Source organism: Halichoerus grypus, chromosome 2 (assembly GCF_964656455.1).
Source record: "Halichoerus grypus chromosome 2, mHalGry1.hap1.1, whole genome shotgun sequence".
NCBI lineage: Eukaryota > Metazoa > Chordata > Mammalia > Carnivora > Phocidae > Halichoerus > Halichoerus grypus.
The window spans coordinates 80,006,164-80,030,500 of NC_135713.1; the positions used below are offsets into that span (position 1 = coordinate 80,006,164).

A 24,337-nucleotide genomic window follows, 5' to 3' on the forward strand; every position below is an offset into this window, starting at 1 on the left:
TCACATTATCTTAAATGGAGTTTGGCTTTTGGCAAAAATTTAGTCTCTCTTTTCTTGAGACTCACAAGTATGGTAAATTCATACAGTATACTTCTTTGCCAAGAGAGCAGAATTCAGGAGTATTCTGTGTTGAATCTGTTCTATATGCAGGCAACGTGCAAACTGATCATATGAATGAAGCCTTGCTACAAGGATCAATTGCATAAGTAATAATTTTTAAGGGTTTCCCTTCCAATGATTCTTTCAACATCTTTCCACTTTGCGACTTCCAAATTAGTATTCCATGTACCAGGACTTTCCATTTGGTTGTGTTCATCTTTAAATATTCTTTTTTTAATCCTTAAATATTCTGTACTAACCTTTCTCAATCTCTTGCTCTGTCTCATTTTAGAATAAGAAGTACACAAATTTAAAATATAACTTTTTTGTATTTGAGGTACAGTGGTCTAAGCATTTGTTGAGTCTTCTGAGCATTTATTGAGTAACTAACAAAGTGAGTCATAAAGGCAGAACCTTTAGGGCTCATTTATTTTATCACCGACGAAACTAAGGCCCAGAGAAGTAATGCCATTGACCTTATGTACCTAAAAATGGGATGACAGATCAGGAACAATATTTTTCTTTCTATGAATATCATAGATATAATTGTTTAAAGCAACTGAGTTCCTTGCAGGTCAATGATGAATACAGATGTGATGTAGAAATAGAGTCCTTCCCTTAGTTTGTCTTCACTGACCCCCTTTCAGATTCTTCTTGCATTATGTAAGAAGAATTGCATTCTCCCCCACAGCTCCTTAACCCACTGATAGACGGATGTGTTTAAGGGCTGTGGTGTTGCTATGTTTGAGGTCCCATCTTACAGAATCTGAAAACCCATGATCCAGTCTACTTTGGATGAGTATGATCCTTCATATTCACATTTAAAGGTCCTCTCATAACTGACCTCATTGCTCTTTGCCCAGGTAATATTTATACTGTGATTAACGTTTAGAGGAGATGTGGATGAAGGGAGGTTTTTGTAGACATTTTTAGATATGCAGAAAACCTAAATAGCTCAGATAAAATCTTACATGAGGAGCATGTGTGTGCTTTGTGAGTTTTTATCACCTTATTTATAAGGATCAATACATGTGTCCTGGAGAGAGCAACTGAATTACACCAAGTGAAACTGAATCCTGGTGAGAACTTGCTAAATAAATGTCAAGGCTACTTGGTAGATCTTACTTTTCTTGAGAGCAAAATAATAGAAAAGATTGAAGTGATACAGAGATATTCTAATTTTCCAAAGGTATGACATTTATAATTCATCAAAACATGACATCTTAGGACACAAAACATTAAGCAGTGGGTATGGCAATTAACCACGTTTCTCATGAAGGCAACAAACATTATGTGAAGCCACTTGAATTACCCTAAGTCAGAATTTCATTGAAGATTTTTAACTTCCCATTAAGAATAATAACAGTGCAATTGCTTCAAATATTTAGTACATTTAAGTTTTTCCCAGTTAACTCCATTGACCAGACATTTAGATTTTCAAGACTGAGAGTTAATTGAACAAACCATGTTATGAGAACACTATAGTGAATTAAAGAGAAAAGATTGTTTAAATGGAGAAGGCTAGGCTATACCAAGATACCACATATAGAAATGGAGAAATGGATCATAATATGAAATGGGCCCAAGAGAGTGCACAGAATACAGAACGGTTAGGAATTATGTCAAATCACCATCTTAGGGTAGGGTCAAATCAAAGTGTGGTTGAAGGAAGACCCTGCAGACCAAGGAGAAGTATTGGTTCTATCAAACAAGAATGTTATCCTGTGCTGAAGTGCTTATGTTCTGAACAACTCAACCATGTATGACATACACCCGAGAAAAGTGGAGGTATTATTTATGCCTTTAGGTAGGAAAGTAAGACCCTCAGAAAACAATGTATTTGTAACATTTAATTAAAGGTCTCAAAAGAAAAAGTGTAAGTCAAACCCAGGACTCATTATTTCTTTACATCATTGGTGGAAACCAATACATTACTTGAGCAAACCAATAAGATTACAACATATATGATGATTTTCTATGACTATATAACTTGATCAAACATCGTAAAAGCTTAAGAACTTTTGTTTGGCCACAGTTAAGTTTAGAGATGGTAGTTAAAGCATCTGAAGTAAACATAAATAGCTTCCTGACACCTTAAGTTGTTTCAAGAAGCAACAGAAATAAGAAAGAAAGTTTAAGGATAAAAACCAGGAGAGTTTCTCTAAAGATTATAGTGCTGTGAATCATCTTCTAAGAAAAAAGGGATCGAAGCCTTATTATTACATGAGGCACTTTAAACTAGGCTGGACAAAGCCCTGGGAAGGTTTTCTGTAAAGGCAATCCTGCTTTGAGAGGGTGGATAGACTGTAGAACAAATCTACTTGTTGGACTTCATCACCAAGGAGCAATTCACTAGAATAAACCCGGCAGGCAAAGGAAAAGATAGACCATGCCTGTGCCTAGATTGAGCTAATAATTGCTCCACGCTTCAGGCTTTGCAGCACAAAACAGCCATTCTAGGCTGTCATTATCCCTTCTTTGTAGTGTCTCGTGGATCATTTGATTAAATAAAAGCATGTGCACCTCTGTGCTGAAAATAGAGGTGAGCTGACTCCACACACAGCTATTGTAAAGACACACTGATGTCTTTCACTCCAGTTTCACAGGGTCTGGGTCTCATTTGGAAGGATTAGGTTGTATACAGGTAATAAAATCCAAGATAACAAAAGCCAAGGATTATTTGCACATATCAGGGAGAAGATTAATATGACTGAGTAGTTTTTAGCCACATGGTAAATCTAGATAGATTGGTTTGGTTTTGATCTGTTTTTTAATCAGGATCTAGAATAATAGGATACCTCCTTCTATTAGTGATCTGGTTTTTCAAGGAATTGAATTAATAAGCTTTAATAACCAGAATTGAAATATAGAAGTGTTCTCAATTTACTTATGAAATTCTATAACTTCACCACCTTATTAATAGATGCTAGGCGATAATTCATGATGGAGCACAGTTAACTCTCCTATGCTTTACTGAACAATATATGCTAGAGTTATTATCACCTGCCAACTTTTGCTTCCTCTAAGTCCCTGATTAGACTTCCTCAATAACTGATACCCGTGGATATATTTTATCTAAACAGGAGTCAAAGTATTTCAACAAATCCTGTACACGTTATTTCCCTTTTTGTTTTTGTATTATGAACCTCTTAGGCTTTGTTCTATACATGAGATATACTGGGGAAAATGATCAATTAGGTATCAGCAACCACAGATTCAAATCTCAGCCTTGCCAATCACTAACCATTTGGCTTTGAGTAGGGTATTTATCATCTCTGTGCCTCAGTTTCTTTACCTTAAAAATGCCTGTTATGAGAAACACTGGAGTATGAAAACCCTAGCACTTAAAAGTTGCTCAATACATGCTTATTTCTTAGTGTATGATCTAACCTATCTTTCAGATTGGCTGAATCTAACCCTCCCTGTTGATGTTCTCATCTCATGATAATTTTATTGTTTGGAAACTGTCTAGATGCTCTAGTCATTTGATACAAACTCTTGGCTTATCATGATAATTTCCTTCCAGTATTTCTTGTTCAGCTGCATCTTTCTGAATCCATCTCTTGCTGCTCTTGGTCTTAGCAACAAAGGGACTTTTTTGTTGCTTTCTTAGGCACAAGGGCAACAAAGAGAAAATGGGGTAGATCACATGGGGCAAAATTTCTCTGTTCTTTAGAGATATCTCTTTAATCATTACAAAAGATTCGCATGTGGGATGCAGTTAAGGTGATCATAGTTGTTGCCTATCCATGTAACATGTATTATTCTGGGGCCTTATCACTTTTTTGACATTGGAAACAGTGTCCTAAATATTCTGAAGTGGAGTCTTGGGGAAATGATTCTTTGCATGATTTCTCTTCCTATGTTTCTTTTCGCTACCATGCTTATGAATGAAAACCTGAAACACTCCAGCAGCGGTCCATCACTGTTTAATCTCTGTCCTTTTTTTTTTTTTTTTTTTTGACCACTGTGGTATTATGCTGCTAAAGAAAATGGTGGCCGGAAATTATATTATTGCACTGGCATTTATCTTCATTGTGCTAGAAGACATTTTCTGACAGTGACTTGGGGAGCCGATACATTTTTTTTTTTTTCAAATAATGTGTTTTTGAAGAGTAATGCTAAACACTGATTGAAATGAGTGTTGATAGTGCCCCCAAAGCTTTCCTGTACAGCTCTGATCATTCATCTCCATCCAGACGTGCGGCAGGCCTGCTCTTCCTGTCCTGGGCTTCTGCAGAGCAGAGCTTCAGAGTACTTATGACCAAAATGCACAAGTAAGTTCGATTGTTCAGTTTGTTTATTCCTTCTGAGCTTGCATGGGCTGTGAATTCTCATGGCTAATTTACTGTTCTGAAAACCTATTCCCTATTCTAACTTCTTTTATGCATATGAAGAGGAATTGAATCTTGAATTCCTTGTCAAGGAATAATATGCATAAACTATTATTCTCCTTAAGATGCCAACTCACCCATTCTAAAATCTTACTAACGATACAGGTCATTGACTAATTGCCTCAGAATTTCAAATTGGTATTGATACCTAGTGTCTTGATAGTCTTGATTAAGTTCGAACTTGGATGAATGTTCCTTAGGAGAATGATCTCAGACTTCAGTGTGCATGAGGATCACGTGGGGCGCACGTTGGAAATACACGAGTAGCTCTGCTGCACGAGAACCGAATCACATCCAGGACGGTCAGGCCCATTGATCTCAACAAACTGCCTGCTAAAATTTGGAAATTAGTCCTTTAAAAGTTCAAAGGTTATTTCCTCCTTTTGCAGTGTTGGTTCTTCACTTCAAAGCTAGGTTGTTTTTCCTTTTTCTTCTTCCTTCCTATTTCTTTCCTCAAACAGAATTCTCTTTCAACAAGGACATAATTGAAAACATCTCAGATAACTAAATCCCAGCTCTAATATGTTAATTTTATTGAGAGATATCTTGGATCTAACACTCTTTCCATTTAAGTGCTCAATAAGCAGTTTTTGATTGACTAATTATCAATACTTCAATTAATATATGTTATTTAAGTACATCCTATGAGAAAAAAAAAACGCTAAAGGAAGGAAATAATAAATGATCTTAACACAACTTGGCAGTAGGCTCCTGCTTCTCTCTTGAAATTCTCCAAATATCCAGACCAACCTGCTATCCTAATCAGTAAATTTAGAAACAGGACTGAAAGACTTTAATTAGCATATATGGTATCCATGCAAGAGAATGGATAATGTTCACAATTATAGTAATTAATAACAGTAATTAGAACATAGGAGAAGGCCAATGCCTATGACCCTTAGAACTTTTAAAGCAGGGGTTCGCACCCTTGAGCATGCATCAGAATGACCTTGAGTGAGGGCTGAGTAAACCAGAGCTTCTGATTCTGTTGGTCTGGGGTGCAGCTAAAGAATTTGTATTTCTAGCCAGCTCCCTGGTGATACCGATGCCATTGGTCTGTGGCCCACACTTTGAGAACTTTGCTATACAGAGGGAGGAAACTTTAAATAGAGCAGCAAGTGACTCAGCAAGTATCTTGAAGAGCATTAACGCTAGTGGTTTTCAAAGTTTCATTTTTTTTTATAGTTGTGGAATTCCATTTGTCACCATCCCTTCAACGAGCTCCCCGAAACTTTGATTTAAAAAATTAATAAAAGTGATAAATGACTATCTTAAGCAGGTTAAATCTTTTCTGTTTATTGGATATACTGTTTTCTATTCAGGCCCCCCTACCCACAGACACCCTTAACCCCCCTTTACTCCCTCCCCCCCACACACACACAGAATAGTGCTTTTAGTACACTTGGAGCTCTGGAGTACAGTCTGGAGAACCATAGGTAAGAAAACTGAGGCGCAGGGATGCCTGGGTGTCTCAGTCGGTTAAGCATCTGCCTTTGGCTTAGGTCGTGATCCCAGGGTCATGGGATCAAGTCCTACGTTGGGCTCCTTGCTCAGTGGGGAACCTCTCCCTCTGCCTGCCGCTCCCCCTGCTGTGGTCTCTCTCTCTCTCTCTCTGACAAATAAATGAATAAAATCTTTAAAAAGGAAGAAAGAAAAAAAAAGAAAACTGAGGCCCAGAGAAGGAGCTACATGCCTAAGTCACATAGTCAGAAATTGCTAGAAAGATGCAAGTGGGTCCTTATGTTAAGTCATTGTCTCTTCTAGTACTGGTGGTGTAGTTTTCTATCTTCCCCCTTTACCTTATAATTTTATTTCAAGTTCCTATTCTTTATACTTAGACTAAATATTTATCTGTTTCATGACTATGTATTAATCAAATCACAAATGAATTATGGAGCTTCTTTTTAAAAAAAATTATTTATTTATTTATTTGAGAGAGAGAGAGCACAAGCTGGGGGGTGCAGAGGCAGAGGGAGAAGCAGGCTTCCTGCTGAGCAGGGAGCCCAACATGAGGCTGGTTCCCAGGACAATGGGATCATGACCTGAGCAGACGTTTAACTGACTGAGCCACCCAGGCACCCCTTATGGAGCTTCATTTTTAACAAATAAAAATATTGAAGATGGAAAAATTCCTTTTAAAATGGTATCTGGTTAGTATGCCTTTGGGACCCCCTCTCCTTTTTCCTTTTAATCTTTCATGCAGTTCACCTTAATTCCCACATTCATTAACCCTGTTTGTGTGAAGCAATATTCCTCTTCCTCTCCCTTGGCTTTCCAACTCGTTTTAGGAATGTTCTTCCAGGTTATAGAAAAGAATTTTGTAATGAATGGCAGTAGGTAAAGCCTCCATGAAGTTCATTTTATTCTATGAAATCATAAAGGATCCCATGGAAAGCATTCTTTCTCCTTCCCACCCTCTAAGTAAAGTTCCTGTTCTCATGTAAGAAACGAAAGGAGGGGCAAGCTAGGAAGGGTTTCAGACTCAGTACCATTCGAGAAGCTAACTTAGCATTGCTAATTGAAGGTGCCGCGTAGCCTAGATTGTACCCACGTATAATGTGACTGAGTGCCCTGTGAGACTTCTACTTCTAGAGTGCCTAGAAAATGTTATTAAGTATATCCATCAACAAGCTGAAGTCTTGTAAGTATGAATGCATGTGCTCCTACAAGAGAAAAGTAGAAGGTGATTTCACATATTACTGTGCAGGAAAATCTAGACTGGAATGTCATTTCAAATATAACAACTCACCTCCCTGGAACATTATACGAACATTAGGAACATTATACTTAAATCATGATTACTTTTAAACCTAGGAGAGAGTCTCTACCCCAAAGACCAGTATTGGGAGAAGCTCAGGAATAAAGGTCAGAAATACTGGGTTCTAGTCAAACATCCAACATCTATTAGCCCAAACCACACTGAGCCTCAAATTCCTCATCATTAAAATGGAAATAGCAGGCCTTGTCTTCCTACTTCAGAGGGTTTTAGTGGGAATCAAGTGATAAAATGCACACACATGCACTTTGAAATTTTATAGCTCTATGTAAATGGGTTGTTATTAACTCCTTGGCCTTTGCTAAGATAATTATTTCTTCTTTCTTATCAAAAATTCATTTTTCCTTCCTTCTTTGCCACTTACATTCCTTAACAAAACGTTCAGACCCAAAGTTTAGAATCTGTTTTTCTAGAGTCGGTAGTTAGAGGCCATCTCAAGAGCAGCAGAAGTGGTTAGATAGATAGATAGATAGATAGATAGATAGATAGATAGATAGAAATATAACAAAATAAATGAATAAAAATACACTGTTATCTATTGCTGCATTATATATTAATAAGTAGCATGAAATCTTAGAACCCCTTCAAGGTCACTTGGTGCAATAAACTTTTTAATCTGATAAATCCTTGGTTCAAACAAAAGCCAATGCAGAAAGTCAATGTGTGAAACATGAGAGCAGAGGGACTCTAGCTGAAGTGGGGCGTGGAGTCCTGTGGAAGTTACAGGTGTTCTGTGAAAGTCCAAAGCACCCCAGAACACACTTGAACGCTTCTTTCGGAGCTCACAGAGGTATGGGGTGTGTAGGTGCAGTCCTATGTTGATATTAATAAGGCAGAGCCACCAGGCAATGTTGTTCAAAATTTGGGGATCACCAAGGCAGGGAACCAGGTAATGCGATTTATAAAGATTTCCATTAAAATGTTCAAATATAAAAAGTATTGCCTTTTGAAGAATGGAGTTTTCATTTTCCTAATAAAAGCAACCTGAAATGCATTGCTTTTCATGATAGATAAAAATGGCTATGGCGTTAGTGTGGTAAGGAAAAAAAGCAGGAATTCAAAGTGAGAGAGGGAGTTATACAAAATAGGCTATAACTTTATAATGTTAATGTGGAAGGAATTGGGCTGAAAGCAGAGTTAATCTATAATTTAGAACTTTGAGGTGGAGAGACATGTTGAATTTCTTCATGAAATGACTGTAAGTGAAAAAAACATGCTTGACAATATAGTACCTCTTGGTTCTGAATCCAAATCGAAAAGATTTTAACATTTTAGCTACTTTGATTTGTTGTATGTGCTGTTTAGTTCAAAAAGATTACACAGCCATTTCTGGTAGGCTTCCTAATTTTCAAAAATTGTAACTTTGTTCACTGGCTTGAATATTGTGACTTAGAATTGAGCATAATAAAAATCATGAAGGGACATGTTCAAGAACTAGAATGAGAAGTAATTTCAGAAACATACCCGCCAATGTAAATCACATATGTAATTTTTAAAATTAGTGATGCAAGTTTCAGCATAAGCAAGACACCTCAGATGGGCATATTGATTGCGTTTTCTGTCCTACAGAACCTTCCCTAGTGCGCTGGAACTCCGTTGTCTCCTAACGTAGCAATGAAGAAGGTTTTTAATTGTCTGCACAGAACTCGTAACTAACCTTACAACTAAAACTCACTACTAAAACCAACTGGTAACATGAAAAAGAGATCTTCAAAAACCATAACTAATTAAAAATTAAATATCACAGTGTGGATGAGGCCTTTGGTATTTATAATATTTATTTTTTACATATTTTGACACTGGCGTATTTGACACATAAGCATATATTCTCTGGTATTCTTCAAGTATCCACATCTTGTGATTTTAAGAGTTGGAAAACGACTTTATTTTGAGCATTCGCCTCTTTTAAACAGCAACCTTAAATTTATCATGAGATGATAATTTCACATTTATTGATGGTTTTATAATTAATAAATAATCTGTAAGTTATGTTTATTTTTTTAATTGTAACTACCTATTTTTTTTTATTTTCAAAAAGTCGTAACAGGAGAAAGGGTAATGCCAAATGAGGTATTTTGGTTTAAAACTCAAGAGGCTAACTCTGTTTTCCTTTACCAAAAGTTTCAGACCCAAAGTTTACGTCTATCAGACGTACACAGAAAATCACAGCTTTGGAGAGGAATAGTCAGCATCACTTTGATTGAGGGACGAGACCTCAAGGCAATGGATTCAAATGGGTTGAGTGACCCCTATGTGAAGTTCCGGCTTGGGCATCAGAAGTATAAGAGCAAGGTAACTATATCTCTTTTGTGTTCCTGTCAGTATTTGGCAGGCAGTGGTTGGTTAATGGCCATGCTTTGGGAGATGAAAACACTAAATACTTTTTTAAATGCTTAACAGAACTTCTTTTGAATATCGGGTCAGCAAACCTGACCAATAACTCTACTGTGGTGTTTCTTACTTAATGTGCTGTGTGACCTTGCGTGAACTACTTTCCTGTCTCAACTTCTTTATCTATAACACAGGAGTTGAACATATCTTTAAAAAAAAAAAAAAAAAGCTGGAACAAACCTAAATTGATGACTGGCGCATAACATGCTGAGTGGAGTGTTGGCTACTATTATTATTACAATTAGTACTGGTATCAGTACTACAAATAGCATTATTTTACATACCATGTAAAGATACCAAAAGTCTTTGTACATTACTCTGAAACATTTTATCCCAACTGACTTACACCAATGCAGATTGCAAGTTTTTTCCTTTATTTATTTAGAAAACAAAGGGCCAAATTCCTGCTGCCCATACTAGCGGTGTGCCATGGGGCAGGTTACTCTGACTCTCCATGCCCCAGTTTTCCCATCTGTAAAAATGAGAATTAAAATAATGCCTAGGGACACCTGGGTGGCTCAGTTGGTTAAGCATCTGCCTTCGGCTCAGGTCATGATCCCAAGGTCTTGGGATCGAGTCCTGTATTGGGCTCCCTGCTCAGTGGAGAGCCTGCTTCTCCCTCTGCCTGCCCTCACCCTGTTTGTGCTCTCTCTCTCTGACAAATAAATAAATCTTTAAAAAAATATAAAAAAAAATAATGCCTACCTAATAATGTTATTGAATAGACTGAATAAATATATGTTATGCATGTCAAGGGCTTGGAATACTGTCTCATCCATAATTAATACTCAATAAATGGTAATAGCAGAAAGAAGATTAGCAGCAGTAATAAGTATATTGTGTAATAACAATTATATTAGTAGTAATAATATATTATATTAAAGTCATCTTAGTATCATATTATTGAGAGAAGTAATAATAATTAGCAAAGGTCATAGTGGTCATAGTTGATTTGTGGCACACGTCTTATCTGTGTTGTATCCAAATACAACCTTTTTGGGGGGCCTGTCTGGCTCAGATGGAAGAGCATGCAACTCTCAATCTTGGGGTCATGAGTTTGAGCCCCACATTGGGTGTAGAGGTTACTTAAATAAATAAATAAAAACTTTTAAAAAACCGAAAAACCACAACGAAAACAAATACAGCCTCTTAAATGGTCAGCTTCTACAGCTAGTATTCATCACTTGGGACAACTCATCATATCTGTCTTGTATTAAAAATCACATTCTACTTTGATGGGAATATCTTCACTTTGACATTATCATTTTCAAGAACTTTTGATAAATAGCCTGCCTAGGTTCCTTCTGGCACAGGAAGTTTTCATCAGTAACTAGGTAGTTAGAAATATCACAGAGCTGATTCATTAGTAGGCAGTGAGAACTGCTCACAGGCTGATTGGTTACCTTCTTGAGGGCCCACGTGGAGGGGGAAGGCACCACTTCTGACCTGAAGGAAATCATATAGGGAAGACAGCCCTTAAAAAGGAAACTGAAAAATTAGGCTCTTAATGGCCAAATAAGAAAGACAGACCATTCCCCAAAATAGCATAGAAGTGCATCTGAACCCAATAATGAGAGGTTTGAATTATCATAGGATCCTCTAGTGCCATCTTTTTTTTTTTCTGCCATGGACTTAATAACATATTTTAAAGAAACTACTGATTCCAAAAATAGGTACCTATAGCCACTTCTATCTTGTCCTTTATCAATTAACATCATTTCCATGTTCTGGTAGACTTAAAACATTACTTATTTTTATAGTTCTGCTCTTTAGGTATGAAATATGAAACTCAGCTATGGACACGTGTCTCTCTTTGCTCTTTCTTTCATGATATATTGCTGATTAATTTCAGATTATGAACTTTAAAAATTGTGATTCATTTGTATTACCTTTGCCCATAACATACTTCATTGCTTTCGAAGTCTTTACACCTGAAGATCTGTCCCTTATACATTCAAAAGAGAAAAGGCCACTGCATGCCCTCCTGCTAAAAAGAAAGAATAGGGAAACAAATATGAATGTTGTTTTACCCAATGGTGAATGAAATTTCAAAGCACATCAATATGGGTCACTCTATTCCTTGATTCTACCAGATGTCTTATCTGAATACTTAAAGTTACAAAATTGCACTTCGAATAAGATAACTTTTTTGTATTTGCAACATAGAGATTATACACACACACTCATATTAATTCACAAACATTTTTTGGCATGTTGTTTTGGGGAAGAGATCTGAGGCTCTAATCAAAGACCTGAGTTAGAGTCTAGATACTAAAACGTCGGTCACTACAACTCTAGGTTCAGTTTCTCCAGATATAAAATGCAGATGAAACATCAATGCTCTAATTCTAACATAAATGTTTGCCTGACCACCCCAAAGTTACTTGCTGTTTCCTCCTGCTCCCATAGAGCATTGTCTGGAGTTTCTTCATGTATTCAGCTCAGAATTCCCATGTGTGCGGGGAGTAAGGGGAAAAAAAAACCTGGGAATCCACATCTCCCTCTATTATGAGATGACACACTGCGAATTGTGTCTTTGTGCATTAACCGGTTATGTAAAATAAATGCTAGTATCTGAGTGAGCTATTTCACTTATAGACTATTTACCTTTTCTGTATAATTCATACGTCTCATCTCTTATTCAAGATGACAAAGGGGTGCCCTTTGGTTTTCAGGACATAGCCTCAAGGGTTCCTTCAGATGATATGCATTAAAGATACTAGACATCAAATGACTCATTTCCATCATTTCTGGAAGCTTTTGTTCAAATCTCACACATGCTTTTCTAGATAGTACCTTAATTTTGATTTAATGCCTCGAGTTAAATTTTTTTAAAAGACTGCTATTTATGTGACAACGATTACTTTTTTTGTTTTCCAGATTATGCCAAAAACTTTGAATCCTCAGTGGAGGGAACAATTTGATTTTCATCTCTATGAAGAGAAAGGCGGGATTATTGATATCACTGCCTGGGACAAAGACGCTGGGAAAAGGGATGATTTTATTGGCAGGTTTGTACGATTTGGCATTTTTGGTTTACCCTAGAGATGGTGAATATTGGTAAAAGGATAATTGCTTTATGTCTGGTTATAGTAATTGACCTTTACCATTTTGAAGGAAGGGATCTGACCATGGTAAAGCAAGGCTTGGGCCAAGGGAAAAATAGATTTGAAGACTGACCAGTAGGTGGCAGTTTTGACCAGTTGATGGACAGGCTATCTGAATTTGATATCTAGAAATTTTCTCCAGGTGTCAGAAAATTGTGTGTAAAAGTTATGGGAATTGAGAAAGAGGAATCTCATTTGAGGCAGGATACTTAAAGAGCACAGTCATTGTCTGTAAAGTGATCTGAGATAATATTACTTTTCTTAAAGCATATTGTGAGACCATAAAATGCATTGTTTCCTACCCCTCCCTACAAGGTAGAGAATCTTTGTAATCTCTTAGGGGTTCATAAATCTGTAGAGTTCTCAAGTTTTAGTGATGGCAGCATGTAAGGGATGCAGATCCATGTTAACCTAAGTGAAGAAAGAGGTATCGTGAGGCTCAATGATATCTCTCCACAAAGACGAGGTTATTTCAAATGACTGCTTGAATTCTGTGAATTGTTTTCTTGCTTTAAAACCTATTTTTATTTTTTGATATGTGTGTATCTTTGTGGCAAAACACATCAAAACTCGCAAATACTAAAATAAAGCATAATGTACAGAAGAGTTTGTTAGTTTAGAATATTCTTTCCTCATTGCAGTTCACATGAATTCCAAGTCTCTAAACATACAGCCTGAAGAAATGCATACATACCAATAATAATCAAGGGCATTTTATGCTAGAAAAGCAAGAATCCAACCCAATGTGTTTATCTCTTTGTTTTTTGTTGTTGTTGTTGTTATTCTGAAATATATATTTTTTTAATGTTTAATGAACATATAATGTATTATTAGTTTCAGGGGTACAGGTCTGTGATTCATCAGTCTTACACAATTCACAGCACTCACCATAGCACATACCCTCCCCAATGTCCATCACCCAGCCACCCCATCCTTCCCACCCCCACCACTCCAGCAACCCTCTTTTTGTTTCCTGAGATTAAGTGTCTTTTATGGTTTGTCTCCCTCTCTGGTTTCGTCTTGTTTCATTTTTCCCTCCCTTTCCCTATGATCCTCTGTCTTGTTTCTCAAAATCCTCATATCAGTGGGATCATATGATACTTATCTTTCTCTGATTGACTCATTTCGCTTAGCATAATACCCTTTAGTTCCATCCATGTCATTGCAAATGGCAAGATTTCATTCCTTTTGATGGCTGCATAATATCCCATTGTATATATATACCATATCTTCTTTATCCATTCATCTGTCGATGGACATCTTGGCTCTTTCCATAGTTTGGCTATTGCGGATATTGCTGCGATAAACATCGGGGTGCATGTACCCCTTCAGATCTCTACATTTGTATCTTTGGGGTAAATACCCAGTAGTGCAATTGCTGTGTTGTATAGTAGCTCTATTTTCAACTTTTTGAGGAACCTCCATACTGTTTTCCAGAGTGGCTGCACCAGCTTGCATTCCCACCAACATCTGTCATTTCCTGACATGTTAATTTTAGCCATTCTGACTGATGTGAGGTGGTATCTCATTGAGGTTTTGCTTTGGATTTCCCTGATGCCGAACGATGTTGAGCACTTTTTCATGTGTCTGTTGGCCATTTGGGTGTCTTCTTTGCAGAAATGTCTTTTCCTGTCTTCTGCCCATTTCCTGATTGGATTAGTTGTTCTTTGGGTGTTGAGTTTGGGTAAGTTCTTTATAGATTTTGGATACTAGCCCTTTATCTGATATGTCATTTGCAAATATCTTCTCCCATTCTGTCGGTTGTCTTTTGGTTTTGTTAACTGTTTGCTTTGCTGTGCAAAAGCTTTTTATCTTAATGAAATATGTTTTTAAACAATGGTTTTCTTTATGGGATTATAAAGTGAGAGGTTAAAGATTAGCTTCATTTAAGCTGTAATGTTTTACTTATAAAATGAAATGGAAAAAAACTATTGTAACCTAATACTGTGTTACATTTCAATCCTTTTAAAAGGACAGGCCTTCATTGTGTATTTTTTCCTTTTAGTAAAACATTATTTTCAGAGTTTTCTTCAAGTTCTCTTGGGATATATCACCAGTTAAAGTAGCTTAAGTATACATCTGTTAATACACTGACTACATTTCATTATGGTTATATGTCTATGTTTCTATCTCCCTCAACATGCTATGAGCTCATTTAAGTATGTGCTGTCTAGCTGTTCCTTAAATAACGAATTCATTTTCATAATTTAGAGCAACATTAGCCGTATTTGGTTACCATAAGATAATCAGAATGACTGTCATGTGTAACTTGCTACCTCAGTCTCATTACTCCATATTCATACTTTCTTATGTTAGTAAGATAAGGAAATAATTGCTACCATGTACTGTCTTCCTGTACTTCTGGGTCCATATCACATGAAGTATATCTTATCCCTTTTTCTATTTTTTTCCCATAATAACAGATAATCCTTTTATGCATTTTTTCTTACTTTGAAAATAATTTCCAAATTTGGAAATTAAGACAGTTTCTCAACCCATCTGGTACTGACCTTTCCCTTTTCCTCACTTGATAATATTATGAATTCTCCAAGGCCATGGCTAACTATATTACAGAAATGGTTGGCAGAGAGGTGAACCTGTTTATCTCTTCTCATCTTGTTTCTATGGGGTTGTCCATAATTTGACAAATTTTGAGAGAGCAGTGACAGTTGGCTGATCTGAAGAAAATAGATTGTTCTAGATAACTGGGGGAGCTAAGGAAGTCTTCTGAAATTTGGGAGAGAAGAAAACCATTTTTGGAGCTTTGTGGTTGGCAAGTATGTGGGGGGGCTGGGCGAGTGGTGCGCCGGAGGGGGCCATGGAAGCTCTGGGCATATCCCCATACCTTGCCTAGGTATCTCACATCTGGCTGTTTCTGAATTATCTCCTCTTATAATAAACTAGTAATCTAGTTGGATGTGTATTCTCCCTTTTCATTTTTTCTAGCTCTTGGAGGTGTTACTGCCTATGTATAGTGTCTGGCTTGGGCTTTGCCTGGATTGTTAGATGAGTTGTTTATATTCACGGTTATTACACAGGAGAACCCAGGTAGCTTTGGTCATATGCCAAACATAATAGTCTATAAAAGCAATTTGAGCCAAAAAATTTTAGAGTACACCAGAGTACAGGTGTAGACAAGATGACTCCTAGAATAGCTTCTGAGTATCAGTTAAAGCCCCTTTACACAATAAAGGGAGTTATTGTCCAATTTTGAAGTAATCACAAATGTTCAGTAAAACATTTTTGTACACTCACTCTGCCAATTTAACCAAGATGCCCATTGCAGAAAAAAGGAAATGACTATAGTAAATCATCATTTCAAATCTATTCAGTGTCTAGATAGCACCAGAAATTCTAGGTTCCTAACTTTATGTTTATTAAGTTGTACTTTATTTTTCTATTTATATTCAATTAATTAACATACAGTATATTATTAGTTTCAGAGGTAGAGTTCAGTGATTCATGAGTCTTATATAACACCCAGTGTTCATTACATCACGTGCCCTCCTTAATGTCCATCACCCAATTACCCCATTTCCCACCGCCCTCCCCTCCAGCAACCCTCAGTTTGTTTCCTATGATTAAGAGTCTCTTATGGTTTGTCTCCCTCTCTGATTTCATCTTGTTTTATTTTTCCCTCCCTTCCCCTATGATCCTCTGTTGTCTCTTAAAGTCCATGTATGAGGGAGATATATAATTGTCTTTCTCTGATTGACTTACTTCGATTAGCATAATATATTAAATTGTACTTTCAACACATCCTGTGACTGAAAAGCAAGATATTATTGTATCTAAGTGGTAGGCAGAGTAAAGTCACTGTGTTATGTCAAGGTTGTTTGGTAATGGTGGAACTAATGCAGATTGTAATAGAATTCCTTGGTTCCTAGGGTAGTTTAGATGAGAACTGACTTACCTTCCATTAAGTGAGAGTTCTAGGAGTAAAGTAACAAGAGTAAAATTCATCCTGTTCTGCCTTGTTTTGCAAGCTATCATTGCAACATTTTATGTCCTATTAACTTTTTATTATTTATTTACTTATTTATTTAGAAATATTTTTATATGTAACTAATGTAAATTTAAGGTGTATGATAGTTGATTTGAAACATTTATACATTGTAACATGATTATCCTTGTAGCTCTAATTAGCACCTCTAACACATCACCTAATTATTTCATTTTTGTGACGAGAATAATTAAAATATGTCTGTATTAACTTAAAAATTAGAAACTATTCTGGGAGTTGGCTGGTGGTTGGTGAGTAAATTTAAAGTTGGCCATGAAGGATAACACTGTCCTTTCAATGGCTAATAACTTTTTTTAAGGGTACACTCTTAAGGGTACACTCTAGATTCAATCCTAAACTTGAGAATGCTTATATGGATTGGATTATCTACATAGACTAGTTTATTGTGTTAGATTTTGTTATTGTCCCACTTTATTTTCCAGTTTTGGTCAAATATAATGATTTTTGAAACTGTGTTTTGTAAATGTATGCTCAATAATAGGCTTTTTTTTTTGTCATGATAAAGACAAGACTGGCTATGAATAAAAGGGCCACTTGCAAATCTGGAGTGCCGATACAGTGAAAAATATTTAACACTGAACGTTACCCCTGCCATTCCCACTTGAACCCATGCAATCAGGCTTATGCCCCCCAACAATCCACCAAAACTGTTCTTGTCAAGGTCGCCTGTGACCATCAATTTATTTATCATTTGTTTCCCACCACTAGAATGTAATCTTCATGAGGGTGGAGATTTTTGAGTGTTTTTGTTTACTGTTGCATCCCCAATGCCTAGAAAAGTATATGGCATACAAGAGGTGTTTTATAAATATTTAAAAAAATATTTTATAATTGAAATACCTGAAGTTTGATTTAATACTGGAAATTATGGCTCTTCCTTCTCTAAATACAGTTCACCCTTGATCAACATGAGCTTGAACTGCACACATCCAGTTATACACAGATTTTTTCCAATAAATACAGCACTGTAAGTGTATTTTATCTTCCTTTTGATTTCCTTAATGACATTTTCCTTTCTCTGGCCTTCTTTATTGTAAGAATATGACATATAATACATATAACATACAAAATATGTGCTAATCGTCTTTTCATGTTATCAGTATGGCTTCTGGTCAACAGTAGGCCAATAGTAGTTAAATTTGGAGGGAGTCAAAACTTATACACAGAAGTTCAATTGTTCAGGGGGTTGGTGTCTCCAGCCCCCATATTGTTCAAAGGTCAACTGTAAATACATAATTTGACAGTGGCTGTTAATGAAAAGGCAATTAGAACAACATGACTTAGTGGTAGGTACAAAGTTTCAGTGTATTTGTACATAAAAAGGGAGAAGTAATGAGGGAGAGTGTAAAAGTGTCTGAGTAATCCTTATACTTAAAAAATACTGAATTGTTGCATTTTTGAAAGTAGCCTATTCATTTACCAGGATGCTTATAACTTCTTCATCATTATACTATCCAGGGAGTTAATGCCATCTGGTTGGTAAATTTTAACAAAAATAAATTTACCATGAGTAGAAAGAAACAATAATATCAATGCCCTACAATGAATAGGGCACTATTAGGTTACCTCAAAATTAGGGGATAAGCAGAGTGGTTGATATTATGCCCGTTTCACAGATGCAAAAAGTGAGGTGGAAGGAGATGTAAAGGTTGCTCAGCTAGTATGAATCTGGGGTGATTGATCTGAGATTCAAATCCAGAATTCCTGACTCTTAAAGTCCACACTCCTTTCACTTTGGTCTTGTACTCAAAATGGTCTGAAGCCATTAAGTGCTCAATAAAATGCCAAGTAGTCAGTAAACCAACTTAGGTGGTATACACAATAGTGCAAGTTTGAACAACAAATTTTACCTGTCGCTGAGCTACAACGATCAAGTGAAGGTGAAATAATGTTAATCTGCATGTAATTATTTAACTTTCTGATCACCTGTATTTTGGCAGGCAAGACGGACTGCCACCTTTACGATAATCAGCTAATAAATCCTCATGATGGTTACACTTTTATGCAGAGCAGTAATCTGAACAAATTGGCTGCTGACAGCCACGGTAAATTGTCAAGAATGAGTGCTGTCAGAGAACAAGTTGTTTTTATGAACGTGCAGAATAAGTAAATCCCGTGTCAAGCAATCTTATTCAGTTGGAGTTATTTGCAATCCAATATAGCAAGATTTATAACGTTATTTATTAGTGTGCAAAATGCTTGTTTATCTTTAAAGTGGCACTGATTTGGGGTACATGTATTTTAGGTTGGTGAATTGCTACTGACTTTATTTGTTGCATTGTTATAAGGTCTGAGGCATTGGAACTGCCCATGAGAGCAGAGTGCTACAGATGTAAGCTTCGCTAGAGAGCTCTAGTTCGACAAAATTTTTATTAATGATGTTTGATAAGAAAAATATATTCCAAATGGGCAAGTTCTGGATAAAGAACAAATGCTTCCAAATTCTACAACCATATAAAATAAATCTGTGGCTCTGTATTTAAGGCAGAAGGAAGGAGAATGTGGGATGTGTTAAGTACAGTGTGGCAAATGGGGAAAACAGCCTTTGACTTTGGATATTAACCAAATTAATGTTCTCTGTAGGTTGAAGGTCATTGCATTTGACACTCTGTAGATTCTGACTTGCAGTGTTTCTTATCTGTGATACCAATTCGCCAATGACTCTTTTACTTCCTACATAGAATGGAAACAATCCTCGTGCATTAGTAATTTGAAAGGACAAAGACAGCTAGTCAGAAAATTCTAAACTAAAGAGAGTTTTTTTCATGAAATCATTATATTTCACCCTTTTTCTTTACTAAGGCTTGAGTGAAATATTTCATTAGGGAGATAGACAATATTTAAGGAGAGAATGGAATGTGTCATTGATTCTTGTCTTGGTTTTTCATAAAATCAACCTAAGCCAAATATATTAAGATTTCAATCTATTTTCTTTCATGGGTTACTATTCTTTTCTTCTGAAGATTTCTTGCAAAAGTTTATACTCAGTGCAGTGTTTCTTACACGGTGGGCAAAGTTTCCAAGGACAGTTTTCATGCACCACCGTGTGTATATTAAACGGTTTACCTTCAAGTCAGTGAATGAAGAATTTCACAAGTTTGTGGAAGTATGCTCTGATAAAGCAATCTCCCCAAAGATAGTTAAACACTGACAGCTTCTGACAACAGAAAGGCAAGAACAGTATTAGCATTTTGTAATGTCAGAGATGGCGTAAAAACTGCATAACTTCTTCTTTTTTAACATAAAATATATTATTTGTTTCAGAGGTATAGGTCTGTGATTCAACAGTCTTACACAATTCACAGCGCTCACCATAGCACATACCCTCCCCAATGTCTATCACCCAGCCACCCCATCCCTCCCACCCCCCTCCACTCCAGCAACCCTCAGTTTGTTTCCTGAGATTAAGAATTCCTCATATCAGTGGAAATCAGAGGGGGAGACGAACCATGAGAGACTATGGACTCTGAGAAACAAACTGAGCATTCTAGAGGGGAGGGGGTTGGGGGGATGGGTTAGCCTGGTGATGGGCATTAAGGAGGGCACGTACTGCATGGAGCACTGGGTGTTATGCACAAGCAATGAATCATGGAACACTACATCAAAAACTAATGATGTAATGTATGGTGATTAACATAACATAATAAAAAAAAAAACCCAAAACCAAAAAAAACTGCATAACTGTGAAACTTGAAAACTCTTCAGTGGTTATGTATTGAAATCTTTAAAATGCAGAGATTCTAAAGAATCACATATTATATTGATTTACAATATAAAATTTTATAATATATTATGTATCATGAGTTTTACTAATGTAAATAAGTTCTCATATATTATGAAATCTCGAAAAGCTTCATAATTTTATTGTTAAATTAGGCCAAAATTACATAAAATATGTGTGTTTTTTTTTAATTACCCCCCGCCCAAGAAATCCTGTAGAGGTTTGTCTTCCTGTTCCGAAGGCTTTGTTTTCAAATGTCTTGCTAATCATGATGGCTTCATAATATCATTAGCTAACTTCAAGGCATAGCACACACTTATAAGTTTCTCGTTAACATAGATGTAAATTTCGATTGCAAATATTATTCTTGATACTTTGGGATTGTTTTGGCTGAATTCTTGCAAGATCTGATTATACTATCATTGGTTCATAAATCAGAACGTGGCTGACTCGGAGCTCAGCTAGGAGAAGTGGTGCTTCTGCATATTCTTGTTTATCATTCTGCTCACTTGTGCTTGTTCAATTAGCATTATCTTCCATCCACAGTTTCTTTACTGGGATCTTTTAAAGCCAATTGTCCATTTTGTGAGGATTAGTTCAGTTAAAACTGGATTATATAATCCGTAAATCCACTTAACAAGGCATATATGAACTGCAATTCAGTGAAAGCAAGTCAGCAAGTAAGGGGCCACTGCCAACCCTTCTATGTTAAGCAGCTCCTACTCTTTTCTAAAATACTTGCAGGCCAGAAGTGACATACCTGGTGCATGGGCCACCTGTGTTAATGCATATACCAAATATTTATAAAGCTTGATTCCTGTCCTATTTTTAAATTACAAAAAAAAAAAATCCAAGTAGTCCTAGCATTTACTTCCTGCACCCCAGTGTACTCACATGTATGTACATGTATATATCCAGGTGCTAAGCACAAGACTATTCCATCTGGGAGGAATATCTTTGGTCACTGGTTCAGAAATGGCAGATAGAAAGGTAAAGGAGAAAGAAGGTGGTAAGAACACTGAAATTTTACTCTTTAACTCTTAGGGAGAAATGTCACCAAATGTGACATATTTTTTTCATGTGGCTAAATAAATGCATACAGTTTTTAGAAAGCACAAAGAACTTGAAGCTTTTGTATAGAAGTCAGGAACATTCCAGTTCTTGCCATCATTTAATTTCTCTGAGTCTCAATTTCCCCATTTGTGGAATGAGAGAAAGTAGCTCTGAAATCTTCAGTTTTGAATCTGTTTTGATTCTTCTATTGATTGATTTTTTATTTAAATCCAATTAGCCAACATATAGTGTATCATTAGTTTCAGATGTAGTGTTCAATAATTCATCAGTTGCGTATAACACCCAGTGCTCATCACATCACATGCCCTCCTTAATGCCCATCAGCCAGTTACCCCATCCCCCCCTACCCACCTCCCCTCCAGCAACCCTCAGTTTGTTTCCTAGAATTAAGTCTCTTATGGTTTTTCTCCCTCTCTGATGATTTCCCATTCAGTTTTCCTTCCCTTCCCCTATGATCTTCTGCCCCGTTTCTTATATTCCACATATGAGTGAAACCATATGATGATTGTCTTTCTCTGACTGACTTACTGATTGATTGACTGATTGATGAGTTGGGTTCAGCAGGGAGAGTAAGTTTTTAAATTTTCCAGTACTGAACCAAGGCCTATGTGATAATAAAATCACACATTATATTTAGTACTTTCAACTTTTCAAAGTACTTTCTCATCTATTATGCCTGTGTTCTTACAACTCTATGCAAAGAGAAGGCATTTTTTAAAAAGATTTTATTTATTTATTTATTTATTTAAGAGAGAGAGAGTGGGGTGAAGGGAAGGGGGGATGGAGAAGGAAAGAGAATCTTGAGCAGACTCTGTCCTGAGTGCAGAGCCTGACATGAGGCTGGATCTCACGCCCCTGAGCTGAAACCAAGAGTCAGACACTTAATCAACTGAGTCACCCAGGCACCCCAAGAGAAGGTATTTTTTTTTTAATTTCCATTTGATAAATGAGGAAAGCTGATGTACAAAAGCTTTAAGTGACTTGCATTAATATCAGAATGCTAATGAATAAGCTTTATTAAAACTTCAGTGTTCTAAACCTCTGGCCATGAGCGCTGAAGCCATTTGAACTTTGTTCAAAACAACATGCTGAGTCTGTGGTAGTTCTGGGGGAAAAAAGAAATGAGGAACTAGAAGGCTTAGCAATGACTGAATCCCCAGAATCTAACAGAGTCCTGCCACATAAGGCACTTAAAAAATAACTAATGCATAAATGAGTTAAAGAGTGAGTGAAACAAGTGTTGACAAGAAATCAAACCACTTTCCAGGAAGACAATATAGGGTGGTAGAAGGAGCACATTACATGCTAGCCCTGGCTCTGTGGCTGTCAGCATGGGTAAATTGTTGGTCTCTCTTGATTTCTATATTGTCCATAAGTACTTCAATACTGTAGAGCACCAACTACATTCCAGGTGCTATGCTAGGTGCCTGCCATTGAGGTGTCTCAGGATACTGGCAGAGAAAGACAACTGCAGGTTATTTCATCGAGCATTAGTAAAAATTTGGCAAGCAAAGATAGATAGATGCATCATCTCAGGCAGAGGGGTTGCCTTGTCCAAACACAAAGAAACAGGTCTAAGCCCTAGCATGGATGGTGGGAGAATCACAAGCTGTCTGGAATGACTTGAGTAGTCAGTGTGAGTCAGCAAGTGACACACAAGCTGATGGTAGGTCAGGAAGGGCCTTGTCTTGCCAAGGAGGTTCCATGGGTGGTGGGAACCGAGGGGGCAGCATGGTCAGGTTTGTGTTGTAGACATCTGTAACTGAGGGGATTGATTTGTATCAATGGTTTTTGCCTTCGCCAGATTCCCTAAGAGCAGAGCCTGAGGCAATGATTAAGTGCTGATACTTCATTGGGAGGTACAATCCCAAGCACTGAAGGGGAGAGAGAAAGAACATAAAGCAGGGAAGACTAGGAGGCAATGAAAGGCAGTATGTTACCGGGAGGGCTCCTGTTTCCTGTGTTTCAGAGACATGGCTGGTTGCTGTGTACCCACTTGGCCACTTGTGGGCAGGCAATATGGAGAATCATACTTTGAAGCACTCTGTGAGAGGGAAGGAGGTGTGCGGAATTACCTTCCCATCTCCTATTCCACCAATCTCAGTTCACCCCATGAGAAGACAACTTCTGCATTGTTTCATCTGGTTTCTTTGACAGGTGACCAGGGAGTCAGACCCCACAACCCACAATGTGACTTTTCATCCAAGTGTAGAAGCAGTCTTAGAAGCCAGAAACTTGGGGCATGTGGCCATTGGGCCTCGATGCACAGTGGCAGCCAAGGGGAGAGCCCAGCTTATTTTGGCAAGTAAACATTGAGCCAGTCCCAGGTGGAAGCCCCATGAGGACCCAAGCACAGTTAATTGGTCATGGTGGTGGGATGAAAAGCAGTCCCTTGGGAAGGCAGAGCCAAAGTCACAGCTGTGGCAAAGCAGGTAGCAGAGGACCCAGGAGGTCATGGCTCTAGGAGAATCTAAGGGGATGATAGATGTATCCAACAAGTTTTCAAACCTGCATGTGGAACATCAATATGAAACAGATGTCAGAGGAGCTGTTCTTTGAACCAGAGAGAAGAGTCCACACCCTATTTTTTTCACCCTTCTCCCCTCCATGGTGACTTTTGAGGTATCCCTTAGTGTTCCTTGGAAGACAATTTAAAATAGATTAGATTATCTGCCTTCTAGTGTCAAATTAAGGCTTTGGAGGGGTAATACGTTTGAGGAATAATACTTCATTGCCTATAAGATGAATTCG

General features: G+C 37.1%; 1 protein-coding gene across 13 annotated transcripts in view; it reads left to right on the forward strand.

Annotated features, from left to right (window-relative positions):
* The window catches only part of MCTP1 (multiple C2 and transmembrane domain containing 1), a 506,871-nt gene that overhangs the window by 294,989 nt on the left and 187,545 nt on the right, over positions 1-24,337 (forward strand). For 9 of the 13 annotated variants that reach the window (XR_013445693.1, XM_078067054.1, XM_078067050.1 and 6 more), the window contains 3 exons: positions 4,299-4,376; positions 9,391-9,561; positions 12,541-12,671. Coding sequence is in view for 12 of the 13 variants with exons in the window: in XM_078067054.1 (XP_077923180.1) it covers positions 4,299-4,376; positions 9,391-9,561; positions 12,541-12,671 (380 nt within the window). In the remaining variant the exon portion in view is untranslated. The remainder of the gene's footprint in view (positions 1-4,298; positions 4,377-9,390; positions 9,562-12,540; positions 12,672-24,337) is intronic. The other 4 variants (XM_078067058.1, XM_078067053.1, XM_078067051.1 and 1 more) reach the window with 1 other exon arrangement.